Here is a 27,128-nt window from a genome sequence, read left to right on the forward strand (position 1 = left end):
TTGTTGTTTATTTCGAATAACTATCTCTACTATTTTGAGATTTTGAGCTTATAAATATATTAGTTGAATTAAATTCTATTCAACACTTGGAAGAATATATCAGAATATGTATAGCTAGACATGTATGCTATAGCGACAAATTCTTTGTCTAAACACTTTTGATTTTTCAAGTTTGTTTGGATTATTTAGATAAATCTCTTTTTCATGCGTCTAACAAAATGTTCAAACTTCCTCAGTGGAAGGAGCTGATTATAATCGACGTTTCTCTTGAATCACACACACACATCGTGTGGCAATTTTATAGATTTTACTTAATTGCGATGTATGATATCTTTGGAAGGTCCTAGGGAGCCTGATAATCGCAAATGCTTGGACTAGATTGGTTTCCCTCAATTGCACATGTTTTTTTTGCTACCACAAAATGTAAATCAATTTTACTTTTCATAGATTACGAGTCTGAGACATGTTTAAATTGAGGTGATGATAAAATAGAAAGTCTTATAGGAAATTCAACAAGTAATGTCGTAGTATGAACAATGAAAACCATCCGGTAAAATAATCTTTGGCAGTTAAACATCACAATATCAAAGCGATGACCGCATGGACTAAAAGCGGATCCAAACGGATTTGAATTGCTTCCTGCTTTTGTAGTCCTGTGGGATATTCTCGATACGCAGTTAATGGGCAGTCGATGCTCTATACGCTTAATGACGAACTACCGACCGACTACTCTCCCCTACCCATTCCACCCTACGCACAGGCTGACGTATTGGACAGAAGCGGAAGTACAATGAAAAAAAATATTTTTTCAACTTGTTGTTAATGTACTAAGGTTTTTAATTTTCAATTTTTCACCAGCTTAAAGGAAGAAATAGTGAAATTTTACGGTATGTTTTATTGTTTTCAAGTTACTCCGTCATTACTTCTTGAGCTACAAGAATAAATAAATGAATTCGATATAGTTTGCAATAGACCAGGACTAAAAATGAACATAATTGAAACCAAGGTAATGTACAATGAGTTGTAGATAGACAGGAAATCCTAATAAATAATACTACACTAGAAACTGTAGGAACATATGTCTGGACTAACTAATTCACAGCTTCGGGTCACTACTACCAGGAATTAATCGAAGAATAAAATTGGGACGGAATGCATATTAGAGAAAAGAGTCTTTGATTAACGCAAGACTTGAACACTCAAGACCGAAATTACCAAACAAATCCCAGGCTGCAGAAACATCAATAGAACGCAATATAAAAACCATGCAAAAGGTAATAGATAGAATCAAATCCCTCAAATGGCAATGGGCATGACACCCGGCAAGAAATATTGATAATAGATGGTAACCACTAGACATCAAAAGACCAAGTAGAAGAGAGAAGATAGAAATCAAATAAGGCAGCTTAAGATGATGATGATCATACATATAAATGATAATTTTAAAGGTCTAATCTATTTCTTAAATTTCGAGTATGTATTATGAATAATTATAATTCTAATTCAATCATTCGTAGCAAAAAATTTCCGTATAATAGTTCCATGGTAAATACGATATACAATTTTTGACCCGACCAACTGCTAAGGCATCCTACGGATCCTTCAGAATCCCTGAAGATATAAAGTTCGCTAAACTTCCAAATTGTATATTAATTTCCGCAACGAATCGCCTCCGCCCTTAGGGTCCGCTCTAGGGTCCAACTTTAACCCTTCCTTTAAGAAAATGCAGGATATTAAGATTTGCAGCTGTATAACAAGCGGGAGTTATGCTATAGCGAATTACATTATTATGTATTTCCATCTCACTCGAACTTATTATAATATGATAGATATTAATTCTGGAACTTTGTTAGCTGTCGGATACTTTGTAACACGTTAGGAGGGTTCTGTAATTTGATTAACTCATCATATAGCTACACAACTAAAAATTATTACAAGAAAATTTATATATTTCTTGTCAAATATATTTTTCTGCGGTTGTAAAATATATGGCTGCGTAAATCGAAAGGGAGGACGATGTTAACAGCTTTACGGTTAACAGGAAGCTACTCTGGGGTGCTAAAATAGCAGGAGAAGACAATTAAAAAGACATAAATCACGTTAGTGAGCAAGAAACGCGTATAGAGCTAAAAGACCACTGAAACAATAAAGTTTTGCCGAGGAATCAAGAAAAATCTAATCACCACTAATAAATCTGTTGCTTGATTTGTTTTATTTTTTTTTTTAATATTTTTCTCAACACTGTTGACTGTAAAAAAGTATATATTTCTGTTACCACTGTTTTTATATTATTAGTTCCTGAATATTCGGTCTAAATGTCTCTAGTAGAGATGACATATGTTTTATTAGTCAAATATTATTCATACTGAAAAGAAATCAAATTTGAAGATGTCTGCGACAATTAGAACATGTTCAATGTGATTTTCGAGGATAAATACTCAAATACTAGCTTTCCGAGGAAACTGAGTATCTGTTTCACGAAAGATTTAGGCTAGACATCACTAAAATTCCATGTATTTACATTTTTTACATAGTCTGGTTTTGTTTACAAAAATCCAATTAATGAATCATTGTTCATCCATTCCTTAACACTCTGTACTTTGACTGGCTCCACAGGCAGATAATTGTTGGAGATTTCGGTTTATAATTTTTTGTCTTTAGAAATTTGTGACTTTTCAGATCGTTGTTTCAAATAATTTTCGTATTTTCTCAATTAAATTCATGTTAAATTTCTTAACACTCTATACTTCGACTTAGAGGAGTTTGAGCTGGTAACAATATATTTTTAAATACCACAATTCTCTTCGTATCTAGTTGAGTCGCTGCTGTCACTGAGTAAATTTTAATACCAACAATTTGTAATCAAAATGTAATACTGAATACTGTTTACACCATAATTACACCAACACTCACAATTACACTGTCTGACGCGCGTTTCGATAACCAAATTATCGTCTTCAGAGATTGAAGGTGTTTAAGGTTTACCAACGGTTCAAAAAATTCGAACTTACTTGAAATGTTAGTTTGTTTAGGGTCTGTAGTCTCGGTTGTGTGCTGACAAAGACTCAGGTCTAAAGGTTCCATACGACTTATTTTGAATTTCAGATTGGGAATACCCAATTTTTTTATCTATTTGACTACCTGCTTTAGGATTACAATTGTTGTACAATTATGCATAATTTGCTATTTATTAAGGATTTATACCAGTAAAAAAATTTCCATTAGCTGACAAAAATACAAAAATTATCAAAATAACGTGTAGAAAAAATTGTTACGAAGGAAATTATATTCTCATTATGAATTTTCCTATTGAAATTTTGTTATTATGTTACTTTTGCATTTTTTTCTGTGGTCTAAAGGTTATATTTTTACCCTTAAAAATGGTATAAAATGTTGGTACTTTTAAGTGAATTTTCCCAATATAGATGGAGAGAAATTCGTAGACAAAAGCTTGTAAAAACTAAAGAGATAACATAAAAATAACTAAATAAAGAAACAAATGAAATAAAATTTCAATTCACAGAAAAACCACAAAATTATAGGTAATAGTAATAGATAATAATTAGTATAAAAGTCCATAGCAAAAATTGAACCAGTATGCAAATATGGCTACAAATTATTACGGAATGCGGGAGAAGGTGATATCGATTGGATTTCAATTGGTAAGTGATTGTACATTTTTTCCATTGTAAAACATTGAGCCCTCAACTAATTCTGCGCGTGGAGTGGATAGGTCAAGGTCGTGTTCCACGTTCCTAAGTGAATAGCCGTTCAACGATCTTTCTGAAATTGAAAGAAGGAAGAGTTAGAATTTTTAATCTTCTAAAGAAATCCCTGCAGTGAGCCCTATTGTTTAGTCCGAGTAAATATCTAACAGCTCTCTTTTGTACTTCAGGGAATATCGGAGATGCGACTCTATAAGGGCATAATAGACTGTTAAGGAGGTGGATGAGTTCAGTTCTTTGGAAACTGATCTCAGCGTAAAACAGGATTCAACGACGTCAATGGTGGTGTTGTTGATTAAAATAATCTGCAAAGTATTTTAATATGATGAAAATTTGGTTTTAGAAACGTTGAGACAGAGAAGATTAGAATCGTACCATGATTTAAGGGTGATTAGATCACAAGATCAGGGCTGTTACAAGAGAAACTAGTTTCGTCTGCAGAAAGACATATTTCACCACTGAAGTCTAGATAGTCGTTTATTAACAGAAGAAACAAAATAGAGCCTAGTACTGAGGGTTACTCACATTCTATTGGCTTGCATGATTAGATTAGCACAAAAAACGTCAAGAATTCTGCTTTTGTAAATGGAGAATTTCTTGGTTCGAGGCAACTTTGCTGAGCTAATGTCAGAGGTAGTTCATATAAGAAAAGTATTAATACCAATTAGACACATTTTTATTTATTCTTCAATTTACATGTAGACATTACAAATTATTTTAATAAAATTGTATAAACATCTTTCAAAACATTTGTATCAAAGACTTCCCGTTTTTTAATATCTTCCAAATATTCTTTATTTTCATCTTTGAATTTAGCAATGTTCACATTTATAAATACTTTTTCATGTCCTTTTCTAAAAATATTCACGTGTTTCAAAATATTTTTGATAAAATTGAGATACTTGAAATCATGTAACCGTTTAACGAATCTACTCGTACTTTCTATAAAACTCGTTAATTTAACTTGCTTATACAATCTGCCTCTTTTTTGTATGTTATCCATATCCGAAACCATAAGACTCACCAATAAGTTATTCAATATAATAGTCATACAAAAGATAAATACAGTCATTGTTATTCTTCCGAAAACTGGATATTCTGTAGGTTCTAAAACCCTATCGTTAAATTCTCCAGTAAAATGTATCAGGGTGTAAAATAAGCTTTTAAATATATCTCCCCATTTAGGGTTATCGGATGAGTCTGGAAACGGAAAAACTATATAAAAGCTTAACGCGAAAGAGACAAACTGTATGAAATAAAACCCAGTGTATTGGAAGAAGTACCTAATTGAACTAAAAATTATTGTATACTTAGAAAAGAATGGAAGTTGCCCTAGCATAATGAAAAATATTAATGTTCCTACTAATATAGACAAAACAGAAGTATAAATATTGGGATATAAAACAGTTATTATACAACAAAATATGGTTGTCACTTCTAAATTATTAGAAGTTTCGTAAAAATATTTAGATCCGTACAATAATAAAAGCTGCATTGTTTCTTTTCCAAAATGAATAATTAGTAATAAATAAAATACACTATCGATATAAAAAGAAGACTGATTGAAATGTGTATAAATCATATAAACATAAATGCTCAATAAAAACATTGTATACAACAACATATCAACGTAAAAAAACCTGCACATTTTAGCCCACTTTTGTCTTGTTAACTCAATTATCAACGGATGAACTAATAACTTTCTTTTTGAACTATCTTTTACCAAGAAATTTAAAGTCCTATTCTCATCATATACTTTATTATCATCTTGTATTATACTATCATATATAAACCGTGTCCCTTGAATACAATCATCAAAATGAGACTTTAAAATATTCTGATCTAAACGTTGCACGATCATTTTATGATAATCATTTCGATCAGCTTTCGGATCGCAGGCTGTCAAACTTGCACCCAAGTGTAAAATAAGACAAATCATTTCTGAATCGTCCATCTGAAGATCGTCGTTCTCCAAATTTAACTGGTGTAGTATCTTGTTCAATACTTCAAGTTTCTTATGTGTTAGTCTCTCTTTATTATATCTATTTAAAATCACTAATTTATTCAAAAGTAAATAGATTACACATTTTATATAAAATGCCTTAGATATATTTTCAACATCCAATAATATAGACGATAGTTTAGTCAAAATAGAAAATATTTCATTCGAATTTATTTTGCTGTTTTTGTGATATAATAGAATTGCTACAAAAGGATAATATCCTCTGATTGCCGAGTATTCTAAAAGCGTTTTTGGAAATTTTCTTGAAGTTATTGAAGGGTCGGCTCCGTTGTCTAACAAAAATATTATGCACCTATAACAGAAATATCATTGAATGAATTGAAGTATATAAACAATCATGATAATAATAGGTTTGATCCAATCGACTGTTTTGAAATCATGGAACCTCTTAAAAATTTCTCTCGACATTGTGAAACACCACAGCTACGAGGATGATTCCAGAAGTAAGTATTTTCCAAGCAATGTTTAATAAGCTCGATACCCTTTTTATAATAATAATCGACATGCTCCTCAAAATAGTTAACTGCAGAATTTTTTCAGGTCTGAGAACAGAAAATAATTCGAGGGGACTAAATCTGGCAAAAAGGATGCAGGAAGTTACAATCCAAGCTTTAATTCATCAATTTTGGCCATTGAAATAACGGATCTGTGAGCTGATGCATTGTCTTGATGAAACAACACTTTCTTCTTAGTCAATTCCGGCCGTTTTGGTTTGATTTTTTCGCTCAAACGTTGCAATGAGTTCGCATTATACTAGCCGTTGATAGTTTTTCCTATTTCAAGACATTCAATGAAAATTTTCCCACGCGCATCCCAAAAAACCGATGCTATGACCTTGTCTTCGCCTTCTTTGGAACCAGTTCTCCCTTTTCAGTTCATTGTTTTGATTATTCGGGTAGTGGTAGATCCATGGTTACGAAAAGATTTTATTTCTGTGAAAGATCGTCAAACACATCGATGAAAACATCTTCTTGACTCCGTTTTTGTTCCAGTGTGAGCAAACGCGGCACCCATTTTGCGCACAGCTATCTCATTTTCAAATGCGATGTACCACACTTTTTGAAATGCCTGCTATGTCTGCAAGCTCGCACACTTTAAGTCGACGATAATGCAGTACCGCTTTTTGAATTTTCTCTTCAACCACTGGTCTTCGCAGGTTGTTCAGCCTCGTTAAAACTCTGCTACCCAATATTCAACTGTTGATAATGAAGAAGCAGTCTCGCCCAAATTAGAATCCATTCCAATTATATTGGTTGGGCTAAAGCCTTTCCTGACTTGAGTTGCAGAGAATCTTGATAGATTCTGAGAAGCGGTAATTAGAAACCCAGGACGTTCACTTAGACAATAGAAATTGAGAGTCCATCTCTAGAAAATGCTCATTGTCCAAAAACATAAGACAACAGATTTTGTTGTGTGGAAAGACTGTTTAAAGAGTGCAAATGATTCGGAAAAAAAATCAATGTTAATAATAGATCCTGACATCTACTTTGTGCTTGAGGGAGCAATCAAAGCAACCGTCTCCATTGCTGTTGTCTATTTTGGCAGTATTGGATTCAAAATTTCAAAAGAAACATAACCACAATTATTGTTGCATCAAACCAGTCATGCTTTTGAACCTTCTTGACACCAGAGATCCCTATAAAACTTGTTTCGTCTCAGAAAATTTGGGTAACATCACACAATCCAATGACAGTTGTAAGATGCATGTTTCTTGGAGAGATTCTTTCACATTTGGAAATTTTTTTTAGCCTTCCAGGTCTTACAATTTATCATATGTTGAAAACTGTGTCCATAACTACAAACGAAATTGACGAGTTGAATCATGCAATTATTTAAGAAATGCTGCCATTCCTGCAGATAAGATTTGAGTCCTGTATAACCTCTAAATCTAAAATAATCTAAAATATTCAGCTTTGATTTTGTATAGATAAACATGCAGTTAGTCTAAAATTAACTGTATCATAGAGTTTTCGTTAGAAAACCGTTTGGAAACGATCACGAAATCGAATTAAACGTTTGACAAAAGTGTTAATTAAAATGAAACAACTTTTTAGGAATGCACATACTTTTCTAATGACAACAATTAACCTTAGGTTCAAGGATCTAATGGAATCTCGTCGATCTGATGCATTATTTTCCATATATGTTTTGATATATTTTTTTTAATCCTGACCCACATCATATACTAATTTAAAAATGTAATTACCTTGACATTCCTTTCGCTTTAAAGATAGTTAACAAGGGAGTATCTTTAATATCGTAATTGATCAGTTTTTTCACGTTAGAATGTTTATCTTGTATAAATTCCAAGTATCCTTTTATCATACAAAGTTGTAGCATGGTACCACTACTATTGTATGCATCATTCCCATCGAAACAATTAACACTGTCACTAATACTCTCAATTTTATAACTCATGAAACTTTCTTCATCGCCAGATTTTAATAAATTGAATCTCATGGTTGAAATATCTTCTTCTTCTACATACGACTGAGGTAAGTTGATGTATAAATTCCATTTTAGATATTGTCGTAGAGGTTTACCGCATTCCTTGAAGCTATCCAAGTCTAAATAATCTATTGTGAGGAGAAAATTTATTAATTTTATATATCTGTATCTAATCGCTAAGCTCAATGGCGTCTCATTCCAACAGTTTGTGTGATTCACGTCAATTCCTCTTTCAATAAGAAGCTTAGCGCATTGTTCGATAGCGGGATTTTCGGGTCCTAAGATAGCTATAGCTTTCGATTCGCTGCCGTTATGTAATGAAGCACTAAAAGGTGTTACGGATTTTTCATATTGAAGAAGAACGTGTAAGGCGTTTTCCGAGAAGTACGTCAACGAATTCACGGCTCGATCATCAATATAATCAAGAATAACTTGAAGATTCTCAACGTTACAATTTCTTGCTACGAAGTGAATCGGTTCCCAACCATACCAATCTTCATCGATACAGTCAATCGTTCCTAACTTCGATTTAACTTCAGAGCAAATCTCATTTAATTCCCTAGCAGTAGGTTCGGGTTCGTAACGAATGATATTTAAAAATTTTGTTGTTAAATCGGTTGGGCTCTTATCATTTTCGGTTGATATTTGATTGAGTAATGGCCGATTTTCCAGTACGTTCACCATTTCTAAAACGAATGCCATTTTTTAATCTGTAACCAAGTTATAATTTATTTTATTAAATGTTTTTGGCAATCAGAAAATTGGTTTGTAATTATAAGTTGTCAGTATGTATTATAATTTTCATTTTTTTCATTTTAAGCTCGTTAACTTCGATTTTGAAAAATGCGAAGAATGCGATTGCCAACTTAACATCAAAACTAGACGGTTCGAGAGAAGAGGGAAAGCCCTCCCTGTGCATATTCCTAGATCTGTCGAGAGCATTTGATACCGTAAATCATTTTTTATTACTGGATACATTAGAGGACACTGGAGTGAGAAGAACTGCCTGGAAACTATTCAAAAGCTATTCAAATGATAGAAAATAGTTTGTCCGTATGAATGAAAAAGGATTTTACATAAATATGTATTCTTGCCCATGGTATTCAGAAATAATATTTCATTATGATATCTTCATCATATATTTTTTATAAATAAACAAATTTACGTATTTACCATCATATTTGAAGTATTTGCATCGTGGTTTAGTGAGAAGGTCAGTAACATCGTTTACAATAATCTAACCTTGTGGTTATTGCAGTTATAATAACAAATAATACTAAATAATAATATTTTCAATGTATTTCTTACCATTCATTAATATTGTGTACTATGATGCACAACTGGTGAGTACAAATTCACCACTATAACTCGTTGAAAATAATCTAAAAAGATAAGAAAGTACGAGTGGATTGTTTGGAAGTCTAGGAAAATGTCATTTCAGTCGATCTACGATATCAGTTCATGAAGGTTATAGTGAGTTTTTTACAATAATGGATTTTCCTAAAATCGGTGAGTAGTTTTATTTTACTCCATTCGAAGTTTTACATCAGCTTTATTATTAAAAAAATAAAGATTATAATATATTAAAATTTGAATTAGATTAGAAAGGATGTTGACTCAATGTGTGATAGTCAAAATAAACCAAAATTGTACGGTTTGATAGATTTTTATATCAAATAATATGTTTTACAACATATTTGATACTTTCGATATCTTATCTTCTATATTTTGATAAGCAGTATCGTTGTAATAATACATTATTTCAAAACATTATAAATATGGTATATGTATTAGGTCTACATAAGAGACTTTCTTGCATGACCCTAAAAATTTTTAAAATGATGGAAAGTAGGTGTTTGAATATACGTGAATACATAATAAAACGAATATTCTTATTACAGTTTTTTGAAAAAATTTTCTGTAGATTCTCATAGAAAGAAAATTATAGATGAAAAAATAAAATAAGTTTCCCACAATCTAAGTTTCATTATTTAGTAAACTTATCGTGCAATCATTTATCTGTGTATCTAAAGTTTAAAACTGAAACAACTAAATTTATACTGCATAATGCAGTAGCCCAGTGTCTGATTATACCTTACATATTTTCACATTTTGATTCTATTGAGGTCAAATAAACATTTGTGGAGGTAGGTTTTAGTCAAAAACATCTGAAAATGTTAAGAACCCTGTAAAAATCTGTGGGTTGATGTATTAGTAACATTTTTTGGCAAATAAGTAATTTGGAGTGGTCAAATGTGCCAAGTATAAGTTTACTTTCAAGTAAGGACAATCTAGAAGAAAATGATGACGTTGTGAACAAAATCAGTTGCGAAAATTGGCCTGAAAATTCAAAATTGATAAGAAATATGCGAAATATTCTATAGGAACAGAATGGAGTTCAAACATCAAGAAAATCGAAAATATACAAGCAACAAATTGATCAAAAATCAAAACTTAGAAGTCTCGTGACACAGAAATTTTCGCCGGCTAAGGGTTTGGAAATCATTATATGAATTCAGAAGTGTACTTCAAAAAACACAAAAACTTTAACTCAAAACATTTGTCTTTCTGAAAATTCTGTAAAGGCCAAAATATATGAAAAAAAAAGTGTGTTAGATCTAGATAAAAGCAGTTCACAGAAAAAGCGTCCTAGGAAATTTTGTGTTTTTGCCAGATATCGCAGAGTTGAACATCTCGTTTCGGAATGTTTCTAAGGTGCGTCAACTGAGGTAGATTGATTGTTTTTGGCGAAACGTATATTCTGAAGGTTGGGAAGCAACTACTAATGAAAAATAAATAAAAGTATTTTGAGAAAACTTCGGCAAACGCCAGATTAAGTATTTCATAATTAAATGCAGCTTGCAACAAAATTCGAAAAACGAATCGATTGAGTGTTGATGCAATTAAATAAAATGTTTATTATTATTATTTAATAACCATTTATTTATAGAGTAAATTGCAAATTATTAAATTGAAACAAATAGTTTGTCTGGATTTTTTAATCCCCACACCCTTAATTGTCAGACCTCGTATATATTGTTGTAAACATAATAATTGCATTAATTTAGAAATTTTTAGGAGATTCTCGAAAGTAATGCCTAATAATTTCTTCTGCATTCTGCTTGATCCCTACGAATTTTTCCATTATTTTTTGAAATATCTAATCATTAAGTTGATTATAACAAAAAACCTATTAAGTTAACCCATTCTAGGTGTTTATTATGATCTGTTTTATGCTCGATGATGAAAATATTCTTCTCTTGGTTAATTCTCTTCTTCTGCTTCTTTTTTTCCATAATAGATCATGGCTCTAGGTAGTGATATCCATTCATTTATTTTATCCACGTCACATGTTGCTTCTTTCTCGGTCTAATAGTGTTTTTCGCGAGATCTCATTCCATTTTCTCTTATATTATTTTACCTTTTAGTTTTAATTTGCATGTAATGGGCTCAGGATTTTGATTTCTGTGTTACCCATCCCTAGCAGCGCCTTTTTTACGATTTCATTAATTATGTTAAAGAATGTGTTTATATAGTACAATAGGTGAATAACATCTTCTAGTTTGATTCAGTCAAACGCTTTTGTGTGCTCAATGAAGTATGACTCTTTATATAAATGGTCGATTCGGATAAAATCAAAACTATACACGAATCCACATAGTTGCTAAAACTTATGCAAAGTCAGCATGTAGAAATGTGTTGTTGAATGGAAAATATTTCTCAATTAACTGGATTTGTAAATTTGATTCTTCTTTTCATAAAATTACATGTTTTTTCAGATTCTGTTAATGATAGGATAAATTGTCAACTATGTAATGTGAAATTAATCCATAGAAATGATTTCAAGAAACACGAAAAAGGCAGAAAACATCTAAAAAATCTATCGGAAATAAAAAATAAAAGAGAAGGTAAAGTTATTTTATTTCAGTTGTCGTCTTGGATCACAATAGAAACATGAACTTTGAATCAGAAAAGACCTACTACCAAGACGATTAAGTTTCATATGAGTTTCTATTCTATATCTAGAAACTATTCGCTTTTGTTTTCTGATTCTTCTGATTTTATAAAAAAATTTTGTCATGAATGAACAGATTTAATTCATTTCTTGATCATGATGCTTCATCACATTGTTTCTTGAGGATCTGAAACATGACATGATTTTTGGCATACGAATATTTGAATTGATTTGTTCTATGTAGCGGAAACTAAGTTTATATGTGAGATCTGTAACAAAATTCTCACAAGTGAAGAATTTTATCGGCGTCATTTGGAAAGTAAATCGCATAAAAAGCAAGCAAGTAAGCATGGATTTATTAAGGGTGAGTCCGATTATATTTGATTCCATAAATTCATAAATAATTATTCTCAATATATATTTCAATTATCTAAATATATATGATATATTTTATCAAGAATTATCAATACCTAAACCCGAAAAGAAAACAAAGTTGCCCCAATTTAAGAGGGTTTTTTTAGGATTTTTTTTCTACGACCAGTAAATAGATAGACCTTTAAGTTTATCATCATTTATTAACATATATTTCGATAATATAAATATAGATTTTAAGCTAAAAATATTGTGTAGAACTTGAGTTATAGCATTACACCTCCGCCTCGAAAAAATGAGCTCGCACTTCCTCCACGATTACAACTGATTGGCTTGGCTCTGAAACAAAAAAAAAACGGCGTCCTGATCTGTAAGCCTAAATGCACAGAATGGACTACTATCGAATGAATATACAAAAAATTGGACTTTTTGTAGACATTTGAAATTAAAGTTGCGAATTTTGCGTTTTTTTTTGTTTTTTGCTGTAAAAAATCCGAAATTTTGGAAATTTTCCATTGATAATAGTTCATTCGATGCATTTACATGGGTTGAGTGTGCCCTATAAATTTCAAGTCATTCGGTCAAGCCGTTTTTGAGATACTTCATTAAGTGCTAGCACACATACGGGTCATTAGGGGAATTGAAAACCAAATAATTTGAAAAGAAAACGTGTTAATACTGTCACTGGAAAGATATAAAAAATAGTCACGACTGCAGTTTTTGTAAGGATGCTGCAATACCGTGACACATAATTTCTTCTTGGATATGATAGACATTCGTATTCGGATCTACACATCTCTTAAGACATTCTAGATGTTTAGATAAGCTCTAGAAAAATTAGTAGGGACTGAAGAAATAAGTTGCGCGACCTGGTTTGTTCCTGATGGAGTCTCATTTCTTTTTGTAGATAGACCTCCTTTTTTTCCTTTATAGTATCTTCTACTTCTAGAATACCAACAACAATTTTTCTTAAAGCACACTCTTCGTCTTATGTCTTCTTATTTTCATAGATAGTTTTCCTCTTTTTCTTTTCCGGTACTACTTCTTGAGCTTCCACCACAGTTTTCTCAAATTCCTGTCTCTATAAGTTTTTCTAGGAGGCTAAGTCTAGACGGTTAATGCTTATTCGTCTATTGTACTTACAAATTGAAGATTTCTGCGCTTTAATACGTCCAAACTCAACATTAATTAGATGTAACAACGGAAATCGCAAACTTGGCAACAAAATTGAGAACTTTGACTAGTTATGCTTCTTGAACCACTGGTTCAAATTGGATGTAATTTGGAATATACCTTGTTTACACAATACGTGTTTGATTACTGGAAATACAGGCTTCTAGTTTAATCCACAGCGAAGATATAGAGAGTTGAAAATGGCCGAATGAATTGCTTCGAGAAAAGGATGGTATAGCTGCGCCGGTTTTTTTACCCGACTTGGTGGGGGCATTATCGTATCCCCCAGATAACATAATTGTTAAAAAATTGAATGAGACGGGCCGATTATTACTTAAGGTATAACTATATTAACTAAGAGTTCACTCCCCATGATTTTTTTAAAGCAGGGTCATTACAAAATTCAAACTCAAACTATATCATTCATTTCCGATTGAAAAAAAAACTGTAAATGTACTTTATATATCTAATTATATCTTCTCAGAAATTGTGTTATGGAAAAATCCAATATTTTTTTAGATACTGTAGTTGTTGAAAGAGATCTGAGTAAAAAAACTCAAAATTTCAAAGTATTATCGCTTCCAGTTCCGCCATCTACATGTGAGTATGACACTATCAATTGTTCTAAGAAAAATCAATATCTTCAATAATTATATTCGTATTTTCAGCTAGTTCACTTAATGCCGTTGAACAAGACGTTGACAAAGTAGCATTCCACCGAGAGGTATTGTCTATATTCTTTTTAAAGGAAAAATATCATCATTATCATCATCATCATTATTTTCATCTGCATAACAGTATGAACATGGCCGAATTGAGAGATCTTGCCTTGAGGCAACAAAAATAATAAAAAAATTTCTAAAATATGTAAATATAACAAAAAATCTTCCATCTCCATTTGTTATTATTACTATATTTTAACTGAAGTCAAATTTGTGAGGAATCAATTCTTAATTCACTTAAAAAATCAGTTGTCTTACGTAGAAATCATCTTGGACAATCATATTCCAAAACTCCAACACATTTTTTTGGTTCACGTTGACTTGTCAATAATTCGGAATAAAGGGATTCATCTTAAATTGTTTGTTGATATTTATTTTAGTACATATCTAGCAGCCGTATTTTGAACTTTAAGAATCCTTTTTGGTGTTTATCAAGTTGATGCTGGATACTATGAAGTGAACTATTTTCCACAGAATATCATTTAATCGAATCATCTTTTACTTTTCTATTTTTTCCTATGAATTTGTTTTGATATAATATTATTTGTTCAATTTAACATTTTTTATATTCAAATAACGTACGTTCCAGTAGTTTTAGTAAAAAATATTTAATATATTTTTTGAATAGGTCTATTTGATTAAACTTTTGTGTGAATCTATAAAAAAACTACTTTCCATCTTAACCAAAGCGATTTTTCATAATTTTATACCAAATTTAACCAAAATGACTAAAAATTTCAGGTGCGTTTGAACTACTCTGTATATCACTTGGTTCATTTGAACTACTCTATCTCAGTCAACTATATTATTCCTATTTTTTAAAATTTATAAAGCAATTTAATCAAAACATGACTTTGTATACTTGTAAAAACAACAAAAAGTTTATTATTTTATAAAATCATTTTAATCTTAGTACAACATTTTACTAAACTTCTAAATTTTGTACCAAAGTATTGCGACATACCTCAGTAGATAAGTATATAGTTTAGATAAAAAATTATTTCCCCAGGTTTATTTAATTCACAAAAAATTTCTTTTTCAGAAATATAAACCCCGTAGTGACCCTCTGGCATTTGGGTTTTTGGAATCGTACATTTACTCTGTGGTGTCTCAACTTAGCTTAAGATTGGCTCTAGATCCGAATGTTATGCAGTTCAAGATTTCAGTCAACGATAAAAAATGGCATACGTACGGAGACATAGTTATCAATTTAACATACAAAAGAAAGACAATATCCAAAACTAAGTATGCTATTAGGTGCAAAAATATATCTGATGCATCCAGAACTATAGATTCCCTCAATGATGCTAAGATTTATTTAAATAAAGAATACGAGTCGATAATTTGTTGTAGAAAACAAGAAGATTATGCTCAAACGAAGTTTGTTATTTTCACTACTTGTAATATAAGCTCAAAATTCCCAAATAATGTAGAGCTGGACAGGAAGTTTCTGAAGAATCATATGAAATCCACTAAGGACAATATTCCCAATATCGTTAAAGTACAACCTTTGGGTAACAGGATTGATGTTATAAATATTTCTAGTGAAAATGACAACATATTTTCTATATTTCCCGAATCTGAAGATATAGAATTACCTCAACTATATCTCTACACCAACCAACGAGTTTTACCTCACAGCGTTGATGAAATCATAAAGAAAAATTTCAAATTTACCTCAAAATTTTCCAGAATCTACTTGGAATATATTGAAAATTGGGCATTAGGAAAACTAGGTGGCTACTACTTTCTAACCAAAAAGGATATTCTATTAAAGATAGGTGAAATATTATTGACACCTTATGTCTTTTACCCAAAAATGATTAATTTCAAAGGAGGTAATTTCGACACTTGGAATGAAGTTGTGGAAAAAACCGATGTTATAGTAGTTCAAAATGAACCCTTTGTACTAAGTAAGTTATGCGAACCTTTCAATCAAACCATAGAGGAATCTTTGTCCGTTGAGGATAGTGATGGTACGTCAATAAAAGTGAAAATAGATTCTATAACAAAAACGGTTTCTATCACCGATAAACTTATCGAAAAAATTAAAGATACTAAAATAAAAGCTTACCTGGTGGAAGATTGTAATATAGGAAAAGGATCATCAGAAGTGCGTTTGAATAAATTATATAATGTTTTTTGGAAAACTGGGCAAATATCACTTTTGATATCTTTAGAAACTAGTAAAGATTCGAAAAAATTAATTTTTGATATAATAGAATTTTTAAAAAAAGGAGGTGTACATAAAAAATTCTTACTAAGAACAGATGAACCGTTTTTTCAAATAAATTTGACGGAAAATTTGAAAGTATTCTCTTGTTTAGAAGATATTAAAGATATCGTTGAATTAGAAGATATAAAAATAAGTATTTCTAAAAATTTTACTATTTCTTTGAAAAACATCAGTGAGTCCGATCCTTTTATCCTAAAATGGGTATCACCAAGTATTTTTTTTGACATGATTCTATATAAATATACAATGCGAAAAAACGAAACGTCTCAAATGAATATACAGGCTGATCTAAAGATAATTTTGGATGAAGAAACTAAGAAGCAGATACTATCTACACTTTATCAAACGGAAGTAACACCGACTGGATTGGGGGGAAGATTAATAGGAGTTGAACCTGGAATATTTTAATCTAATCACCTACAAAATTTTAGTAGGAGTACCACGAGGAAGTGTATTAGAGCAGTTCTATGCACCTAAAATGATACAAGGTACAATACCACCTTCGCAGATGATACTGTTATTATGGCATTGCGGAAAATACCCGAAGAAGCTGCTAATACAATACAAAATTCATTAAATCGAATCAACAAATAGAATTAGAATAAATGAATAATCAAATTAAATTAGATTAGTATCTTTTAAATTATAGTGAAACGGTTGAATAGTACACAGATCCCTTATATTAATTCAGCAAAATAAGTTGGTATTGCTCTATAGCAAGGGGTCTACGGCTCGCGGGCCAGATCCGGCCCGCCAGTTCCATCGATCCGGCCCGCGACAGCTTAAGACTAATGTACTATGTATATAGTAATGTACTATGTATGTACTATGATAAGTTGAATGGAAAAGAATGAAAATAAAGAGTGATAATTACTTTATTTAATTGCAAGGTAAAACTTTGATGATGTAGAAAACTCAACTAAAATATCTAAGATTAAGAATATTTATAACTAACAAACAACAAATATGAAATTAATCCCAATTAATGAAATCACCGACTATTGTTTTGGTCCTTGGGATGTAAAAAATTATCCTGACCCGAAGGCTTCAAAGTTTGGAGAGCCCTGCTCTAGAGCATAGACTTCAAGACAAAAAGAAACTTGAAGAATTCAATATAATATTGAAAAAATACATTGGTTCTTCACCTTGTCAATTTATGATAAAAGCGTTCTCATTTAAGTATGTGTTTGAGGTATGTTGATAGGAAATAATATAAAATTTGAGAGAAGAACAAATAGGCTGGTTTCAAAATTATAAATTATAACTTTATTATATTAACTTCCACGACTTATCCTCAAGAAGTCAGATTGGAAAACTTAATGAATAGCTCTGCAGGTTTCTGGTGCGACTGGGCAAAGTAGTTGTGGAGATGTAAGTGAACATCAGATCTTTGTATGAGGTTTTAATGGCCCTTGAGGTTACAATAAAGCTTCGTTCATCAGTAAAAAAATGACGGTATCTTTTTGTTTTTCTATTCAAATATTGAGGCAAATTCGAACAATTCAGCGACTGATTCGTTTTTTATATTATTTTGCATGGACTGCTCTAATTACAAAGCTGGATCGCTGGTTGAATAGCAAGTAGGAGCGTTCAACAACTCGGAACGTGAATGCCTCGCTTTAGAAATCGTTCCATGAGAACGAGTAATTTCACATTTATATTTAATTAACGTTCCCTAGCTATCTTCAGTTAATTTTCGATGTAAAAAATATGATGTTTGATTATGACTGGAAAAGTTAACATTAAAGACAGAAACTAACCATGATACTACCGTAAAGAAAATCTCTCGTCGCTCATTCAAAAAATCCCCTCGAAATTAAGCAAAAAACAATTTTGAGTCAATAAATTGGAAAAAAATGTCGATTGAGGGTGATAAATTTGGAAAGTATAAAACCCTAGTTGAATTTGAATGGGTATGTATTGAAGATAAATGCTGATCCACATTTGGGGACCCCAATAACCGTGAGATTATGAAAATCAATTATTCCTATCATCATTTATGAATTGGTAATTTCATTATATAATTTATCAAAATATATAGAACTTTATTTCTGGTTGATGGTCGAAATATATTCCACAAAAATGCGGCTTTTCTTTTGTTTACAATTCTTTCTGTTCTCAAAGTAACTTCGGTAAACGATTTTATCCACTTTATATTTCCTCCCCATGCTTTTAGCTGACTCATACTTGATCTAGTATGTATAAAATACCCCATTTTTCACGTACGTTAGGCCAATAAAAACAGAAAACTAATTGCCGTACCAACACTATTTGAACTTTTGAAACGAAAGTGTTTTTAAAAGTAATAGACATTAACCAATCCTGTTATAATATTAAGATTTCTACTCCAAATGAATATTGAAGTATGTATGTATATAAATATAGAATAATTGTCCATAAAATTGTAAAATTTTCTAATGATAATAAAGCTTAACTCTCTTTCTCTGTCTCTGTGTCCTTTGAGACAATCTGGGGTTTGCTCTATGTACTGTTAGTTGTACATTTTGATACCGTTAATGATATTAACAATAAACACACTATTGACTGTTACCACTACACCCAATCCTTGCAAATACATAAATGAATTACACTGCTCAACAGTTGAAGTGGACATTAAAATATTGGAATTATTATATAAATAGATAAAAGTAGAATATGTTGGACACAAACTTTAAAGAGTCATTATCAAATTATTGATCAAGAGTTCAGGTATTGCTTGTAACTCATTATCCAGTTGTTGTAGAGTTTGGGGAGGCTGTATAGGTCCGTTCAACTGCTTGTGTCAGTCCGAACGTGTTCAATGTAATCCACGATAATGCGAGCTCTCACAGTTCAAACAAAAACGTTTTTGAACAGTCAAAACATCGAATCATCCGCCGCACAGTCCTTGTTTGGTAACCCAGATGTCTTCTTATTCCTGCAGATCAAAAATAAATTGCGAATTCAACGTTCAAATCACATTTTTAGGAGGTATCTCAAACGGATTGCTTCGAGAATTGGTTCGCTGCGAAAAGGAATCAAAGAAGAATATTTTCAAATTTCAAGGAAAGTATGAAATTGTTAGGAAGATATTGAAGAAACTATATAATGAATGATAGTTTACTTAAGTTAAATTTCTTAGGAAACACAAAATAAATAATTTTTTTCCAATGTTTCATTCTTATCAAGTATTTGACTTATTATTTTATAAATAATATCAATTTACTTTTTAAAATGCGATAATTATCCATTGCCTTCCATTTCACGTTTTCTTGAAAACAGGTAAGGCAGTTACAGACCAATTTTGTTGAGAAAATTGGAATTAATTAGATTTTTTTCTTTGGAAAGTAATCCCACTATTGATTTCTTCCGATTCCTTTCGTTCGCGTAACATTTCAATGGATATTTTTTATTTGCGGACGACTTCAATTTAATTAGCTTGGTATAATGTCGAACATTCGTACAAAAAAGAGCTCAACATTATCGTTTTAATTCCCTTATTGAATTTGTGGAATGATTCCGATTACATTTGTTAGCTTGACATTTACAAGAATTCCAGAGGATTTTTCGTTCTACTTTTTATGAATGTATTCACAGTTAACAATAGAAATCCGTTACTGATTTCTACATCTCGTATCAATAACATACTAACGAAAATTTATTTAGTTCCTTGCTTGCTTCGTTCCAACGTAAGGCTAGAATAATAAAATATAGAAATATAAGAAGTATAAACTCAATTTGAAATAATTCACTTTAAAAAATGAGACATATAGAAGAATGAATATCTGAGTTTAAACATTTTTTATAATAAACAATGACAAAAGTTTTGGTAAACATGTATTTACGAGAGTTTTCCGACCTAAACCTTAGGATGTCAACACTCGTCGACATTAAATATCTTGAAAGAACTGCTTTGCCAATAATTGAGAGATAGTGGAAACTATGTACAGTGAAAAATAGGAAAATAGAACGCGTCATCAACGTTCCTCGAGTGGATCAGCTCCATTTCCAACAGCTCACTTCCAAAGTACGTTAAATCAACACCTAGATTTCGAAGATGATACCATGAAACAAATTTACGTGCTAGAAGACCATCAAAGGTTTCTACCTCACTTCCTTTTAACTATTCACAATGAGGACGAGAATATGGTCATAATGGAGACGAGTGTTATCTATAGCTAAGACCAGAAATGCACTGACCATCTGAACGGAACTAGATCAACGATCTCCAAGCCCGCTATGTTATTCCTACCATCGAATCAAACATTTGTGCCCCTTTGGCTGCAACAGCACACGAAGACTTCCCTGAAATCTGCCTTAATTTCCTATACAATTCTACCATCATCAAATAAAACCACATTCACTTCGTCGATCATCGGTTTTGCAGGTTCTCTACGGTTTCCCTGTAACCTGGTGAACCGGTTCACCAGCCAAATGGCGACAATAGAGAATAATGTAGCCGCACCTGTACCGACTCACCGTACATTTAAAATTAAAAGAAAAAAACAAACAAAAATCTTACAAACAAATCCTCAAAACGAGAAGAACCGTTTTCACTTACTAGAGCTCTCTTTTCGTTCTCTCTCTTCTCTTCTGGCCAATGGTCGTAGCTTTTCTTCTTTAAGCTAGGACAGCGCAACCCCACGTAACATCTAAAATCCCAGATCTGCAGAGGATCTGCTTCAATATGAGGGCCAATTCCTAGCAGCTTAAAAATTTTCCAACGAATCTCCCTCTCTCTAGGTAGTCAGCTGCGACCTAGAAAGCTTCTTCTTATCTGGCAGGTAATGTTCTAGAAATAAATAACGTTCAACTGCAATCGTTAATTTGCTTACCCAGGGGAAACCTTTCATGAAGTTATTAGTCGTTTTTTCGTCTTTTTTTATTTTAATAATTTGTTTGTTTCCATCAATAACAAAAAACAAAATATTTCTATTGTATTTTTAGTTTTTCAGGGTTCTGTTTCTTTAACGATATTGAAAGGGGGTTCGAAACTTTTGAAGTTATTTGGTTTACGAGAGTTCTGAGATATGACAGCACTGCTGTAAATATGTCAAATCTGACATTGTTATAATAAAGTTTGACATGTTCAATGAGGATTGTGCTCAGAACTAAATGTTGTTAGAGTGTTATTTGAGTTGTTTACAGATACTTGATAATCTTGATAAAAAAAGGGATCAAATTGTGCGATGATAGCAACCCCCGTATTAAAATGATTATCACTTTATTTTGAACCACTGTTTTATATCTGAAATTATAAAACATGTCTGAATTCATTCCTAAATGGATGTATCATTTCAATTGTTCGAAATACACCTGCACTATTCATAGATTCGAGTAGACGTTTCCAACCCTTGAGGTTCTGGTTATAAATACCATGCACACTATATCCAAGCTTAGCAAAAGCTGGATGTATGTATACACATTTGACTGTGTACACAATGGCAAGACCATTAGTTCACATTTTCCTACAAATTGTAGTTTAATAACATGTAAACACCATAATCTACAGTTCAGAATATTAACCGTGAATAAACCTTGCACACAGATTATTATTAATGCAAGGGCTGCACAGTATGAATAGAGGTGATAAAGAAATATACAGTGATTAAAAAAAATCAAATTTTACAGTATAAACGCTCTGAAAAATATTTGTAATATTGCGCGTTTAACAGCGGGAAAGATCAATTTCTAATCATTCTATTTGCTCAGATTTTAATATATTTTTTAATCATTTCCTGTCATAATTCGTCGTTTATTCACTCTTTTTCATCTTCCTTCAATATTATTGAATATTTCTCTACATTATATGGTGGTATACGTGAAATATTTTTCGTCATCCATGATCACAACCCTGTCCTTTATGAAGTGACGTCTTCTCCATGCACTGCAGCATCTTGAGCAATTAATTTTCAGTATATATTTCTTCCTTCCCTTTCTTTTTGGTCCTCGACTGATGGTCAATGGTAGAAACCCGAAATCGGCGAGCCAAGCTTCAACTTGATGTTCCCGATTTGTCTTTTGCACTTTCCACTAATTTATTTGACTGGGAATTAGTCAAAGCTTTAGACCGCTCGCTTTTTGGAAGGTTTAAGCATGGTATCCCTTGTTCACATTCACTTAAAGTCTTATAAATAATCGAAAGTCCAATATTCTGCTCTCTAGCTTGTAAGCAATAAATAAGTTAAAATTTACGAAAACTGTGGTAACTAGTTATTTCGAATTAAATTGAAGGCAACGATGTTTTTCCGAAAACTTTTGTTGCGTAAGTTATAAGAAGCAATGTCTAGCTACTAATATTGCTTGAAATCCAAAGCAAGTTTTTAAAATCACAATGAATATTATACCTAAACAAATACCTAACCCCAAATTTTGTTGAATATTTTTTGACCTCTTTAAAAATTAGAATAACAAAGTAACTAAAACAAGAAGTCAATCGATCATTGTCAATAATTATAAGTGCGATATGTTGCTTGAAACAATCAGCTGAATTTAATCTGTGCCTGCTTTTTATGAAGAAATATTGGACTTTGAATTACGTTGCATTACATCATAATTACATACATTACATAATTAGATTTCAATTTAGTTTCCAAATGACCTTGAAATTTAAATATATGGTGATTGAGTTCTCTGGTTCATAATATTCAATTTCTACCTATATCGAAATTGAAATTTATGCACACGATGATTGTTATGTAAAATATATTCTACAACTTTCAAATACGGCTTAATTATTTATTCAAAAGGCTTTCAATGTTCATTAGTCAATTAGTTATTCCTTCACCGATCTGTTTTGAGATTACTGTATATATGTAATTAATTGAGCGTAAGATCGAGCGATTCATATCGATGGATGAAGGGGTAAAGGGTAAGTTGCTTGCCTGAGGTAACAAAGCGAAGAGCAGAACAATTCACACTAAATGCAATGTTGCCATTTCTATTAGTTAATTATGTTAATTGATGTGTTCGCAGAGGTTATGGTCAATGCTTAAGGGGCCAGATGGCTCGTAATTGCTTCATACAAGAGGAGACATTTGACAAATAACAATGCATTAATCTCACGTTACGGAATATACAGAGTGTTGATTGATTTGAAATATCCCATAAAGAATTTTATGTGAAATTATGAAAATATTAGATTTTATTGTACGGCAATAGGATATTTGATATATCCGATTGATCAAATAATTACACTCAGAAGTTCTATTTGACAAAGATGAAAAAATAAGTAGCATGACAAAAAATTACACAAAAACAAGTTTTATCAAATTATATTGGAGAACGTAGCTGATTATAAATTTTAACACCGAAAACCTCTGTTTAAGAACTTTTCATTTATCACATTTACAAAAATACAACTTAATAAACTATTGAATAAACCATGAATTTATTTCCTTATGTTTTGAAACATTTTTAGTTATATGAAAAAATATTGCCGACATCGTGTTCGCAAAAATATGTTTTTTTTATTTTTTACGTAAGTGCGTTTGTTTGTTTTAATTTAATTATTTGTACTGAATACTAAATCATAATTACACACACTTTAGATAACTTGCTATACGTTTCTTCCCAAATTTGAACAAAAACATTCAATTGGCTTCAGTTGAGGCACATTAGAAACATTCCTAGACTTCATAATAAACGAAATATTCAACTCTATAGCTCACAATTAATATAGTGTATGATTACAGATGTAACTCACTCTTTTTCATATATTTTGATTGTTACAGATTTTCCAGGACAAATTTATGCTGAAAACTCGAGTTTTTTGTCTTTTGAAATAACTTCCTCGCTTTTATGACAAATTTCATCATTTTACGTGAAAAGTAAAATATGACTCGCCGTCGATAATTATTTTAAATACACAATATTGTTTTTGTTCCATTTGGTTGCCGACTTTTTTTATTTTTGAACTACATTCTGTTCCTTTAGAATGTTGCTTACATATTTTAAATTTTATGCCTCATTTTCCTACACTGACTTCTAGTTCTCCGTGAGCCGCTTCATTGAAAGGTTCTCTCTTCTTTTTTGGCTTTTCCGCCTGATCCTGACTTTCATTTAATCTAAATACCTGTCTCAACATGCCGACAGATACTGTAAATGGTTTGTCTGATTATTCTCTTTCTTACAACGTTAACCGAAGACTATTTTATTCATAAAACTTTTTTTTAAATTTTAGATTTTCCATACTTGACAGTGAACTTTCAACAGAGACGTAATATCTACAAATGTACGAATTTTTTGTCCCCACATTCTTATTACTTCTATTTAAGTCTTCTTAATGAAAATAATACCAAAATTTTGTCTTCCAGGGCTTTCGTCCGTTATTATTTATATGAATTTGGAATTTTCTAGATCTTTGACAAAGTAGACGTAACAAATTTTTAATTTTGAGATTAGATATATTTTGAAAAACGACTATGTGGCTGTGCATATGACGAATTAAAAAACTCATTTTCATCGTCAACCAGATTAGCTTCAAAACGGAAATAATCAGAACATTTCAAGGCTTTTATACGCCAAGCATTGCAGTAGACATTGGCGTACTCTATTGAATTTATATAACAGTGATTTTATTTATAATAAATTTATGAAACCCCCAACATTGATATTTCAAAGACCCATATGATCTTCTTTCTACAATTATTAGTAGTAATTATGTGCTGGAATGCCGAATGTTCCTCATTTTTGAATGATTTACTTCCACTTTTAAATCGCTAATAATAATAATAAACTTTCACAATAGACAAATTTTGATATCAGTTTTCTACTTGATAGAATCTAAAGCGTTTTTCATTCACGATTGCAAACAGTCATTGTGTAAAAATATAATTAAAAATAAAATTTACCAAAAGTTACCAATCATTCCCGTATATGAAAAGAAAATTATTTCAAGGTCAAAGGTGAATAAAATCAGTTTTTAGTAATTTTCAGCAAAGCGGTGAGTTTTATCAAAAAAATAACTCAGACAAAAATTGTAGATCATAAAGTTATCTACAAAAAACGTAGTAATACTTTTTTCCTACAAGCTACTGTTTCTGAGATATAATGTTTCAAACATCGTCTGTTGTGATTATGTTTGAAACTATTGCAAAATAATGTGAATTAGTAGAGATTGGAAAGATAAAAACGTTTTAAATTGAAAAAAAGTTTGGAAATTCAATCGTCCAAGTCGTAACTTTCAAATTCTTCTTCTTGTTCTTCTTCTTCATCTCCATCTTCATCAAATTGAACTAAATCTTGTTTTTTAAACATTTCGAAAACTGTTTGTATCAGCGATGGCCATTAAAACTACAGAATGAAACCGAGCACTTGTCTTTTCAAATATATGGAATTAACCCAACAGAAATCTCGTCTTTTCTTCCTTCTTCTGTATAATAGGAATAAAATTATGGTTTGCAGCAGAGCATCCATTTCGTCACAAATTAACACCGACTGACTCAGACTCAACAAGCGACATATTCAGTGCGAAAGCAAATTTTGTTGAGACTTAACTGGCTTGGTGCGAAATTGACCTAAAGATAACGTTGCATGTCTGTCGTATTTGTATTGTTAATTCCTTCTTGAAATGCTTGAGGATTAATCTTGCGTTGTAACAACAATACAGGGTCAACCGGTACTTTTTCTTCATTTTCTTTTTTGATATCAGTCATAGCAACTTTGTCAGCCCGTTTTAATTTAATTTGAATTTCATTTCTCCTATAAAAGAAGGTTAACGGCATACTTGATAAAATAGAGGCAGTAATTGTTATAAAGATTCTTTAAGATACAGTATTGCCCTAAAAGTTTCGAGTTTCTCGTCATGTTATGGAATTAGGAATTACATCTAACAGTAATTTTCCAATTTAACGATGGTATGTGGTGCTCGATTGGAAACGGCAGCTTTAGCCTCACCCCACATGTGTGCGTCTGGAGGAGATGTGATGTGAGGACTGGAGAATGTGAAGAATAACAGAAATTGATAAACCGTGAAATAAATTTAATTGGGAAATCTTCCTGATGTTATGTTGATTAATTATCACTAACTTCTTCGATAGAATACGGGCCAATGATTCCGTGTTCCGAAACTACACACCAGACATTCACTTTTGTACTATGTGAAGCAATTTGCGATAATACCAAGGATGTAATTATTGATATATCTAAATTACTTACGAAAATGTACCCTTCAGAAGTTCTTTTCATGCCTTGTCTGTCTGACTTTCGGAGATCTAAGATTCGCTCAAAAACACGTTCATGGTTATTGTTGTTGCTAATTGTCCTGGGACAATTGGTACAATACAATACCATATGTCATATAGAGACATCTATGTTTTAGTTTCAGTACTGTTTATTTAGGGCTACTTTTAGTACTAAATCAAATTTTTCTTACTTTTCTAAACCAATATTCATTTCTGTATTAGATCCCTTTTGGGAGAATTTCATATGCCTATGGCATTCTCATGAAACTGTATACTGAAACGATTATCGAAAATAATTTAAATCAAATTTG

The 27,128-nt window shown here is 31.5% G+C and overlaps 2 protein-coding genes across 3 annotated transcripts; one reads left to right on the plus strand and one right to left on the minus strand.

Moving 5' to 3' along the window:
- Positions 1 to 4,383: 4,383 nt before the first annotated feature.
- On the minus strand, positions 4,384 to 9,630 carry LOC130444446 (transient receptor potential cation channel protein painless-like). 2 transcript variants are annotated; one of them, XM_056779570.1, is made up of 3 exons: positions 9,505 to 9,630; positions 7,955 to 8,882; positions 4,384 to 6,040 (listed from the first exon to the last, which is right to left on the minus strand). In XM_056779570.1, exons 1-3 carry the CDS (start codon positions 9,509 to 9,511, stop codon positions 4,438 to 4,440), a joined length of 2,538 nt encoding a protein of 845 aa, XP_056635548.1. In that variant the 5' UTR covers positions 9,512 to 9,630; the 3' UTR covers positions 4,384 to 4,437. The 2 variants fall into 2 exon arrangements, with proteins under 2 accessions (XP_056635548.1, XP_056635547.1); XM_056779569.1 differs by having other exon boundaries at positions 7,955 to 8,906; positions 9,505 to 9,568.
- On the plus strand, positions 9,542 to 19,095 carry LOC130444447 (uncharacterized). Its single transcript, XM_056779572.1, has 6 exons — positions 9,542 to 9,705; positions 11,976 to 12,104; positions 12,396 to 12,515; positions 14,216 to 14,296; positions 14,365 to 14,420; positions 15,461 to 19,095. Exons 1-6 carry the CDS (start codon positions 9,687 to 9,689, stop codon positions 17,060 to 17,062), a joined length of 2,007 nt encoding a protein of 668 aa, XP_056635550.1. The 5' UTR covers positions 9,542 to 9,686; the 3' UTR covers positions 17,063 to 19,095.
- Positions 19,096 to 27,128: the final 8,033 nt, after the last annotated feature.

Source organism: Diorhabda sublineata, chromosome 5 (assembly GCF_026230105.1).
Source record: "Diorhabda sublineata isolate icDioSubl1.1 chromosome 5, icDioSubl1.1, whole genome shotgun sequence".
In the NCBI taxonomy this organism is placed as follows: domain Eukaryota; kingdom Metazoa; phylum Arthropoda; class Insecta; order Coleoptera; family Chrysomelidae; genus Diorhabda; species Diorhabda sublineata.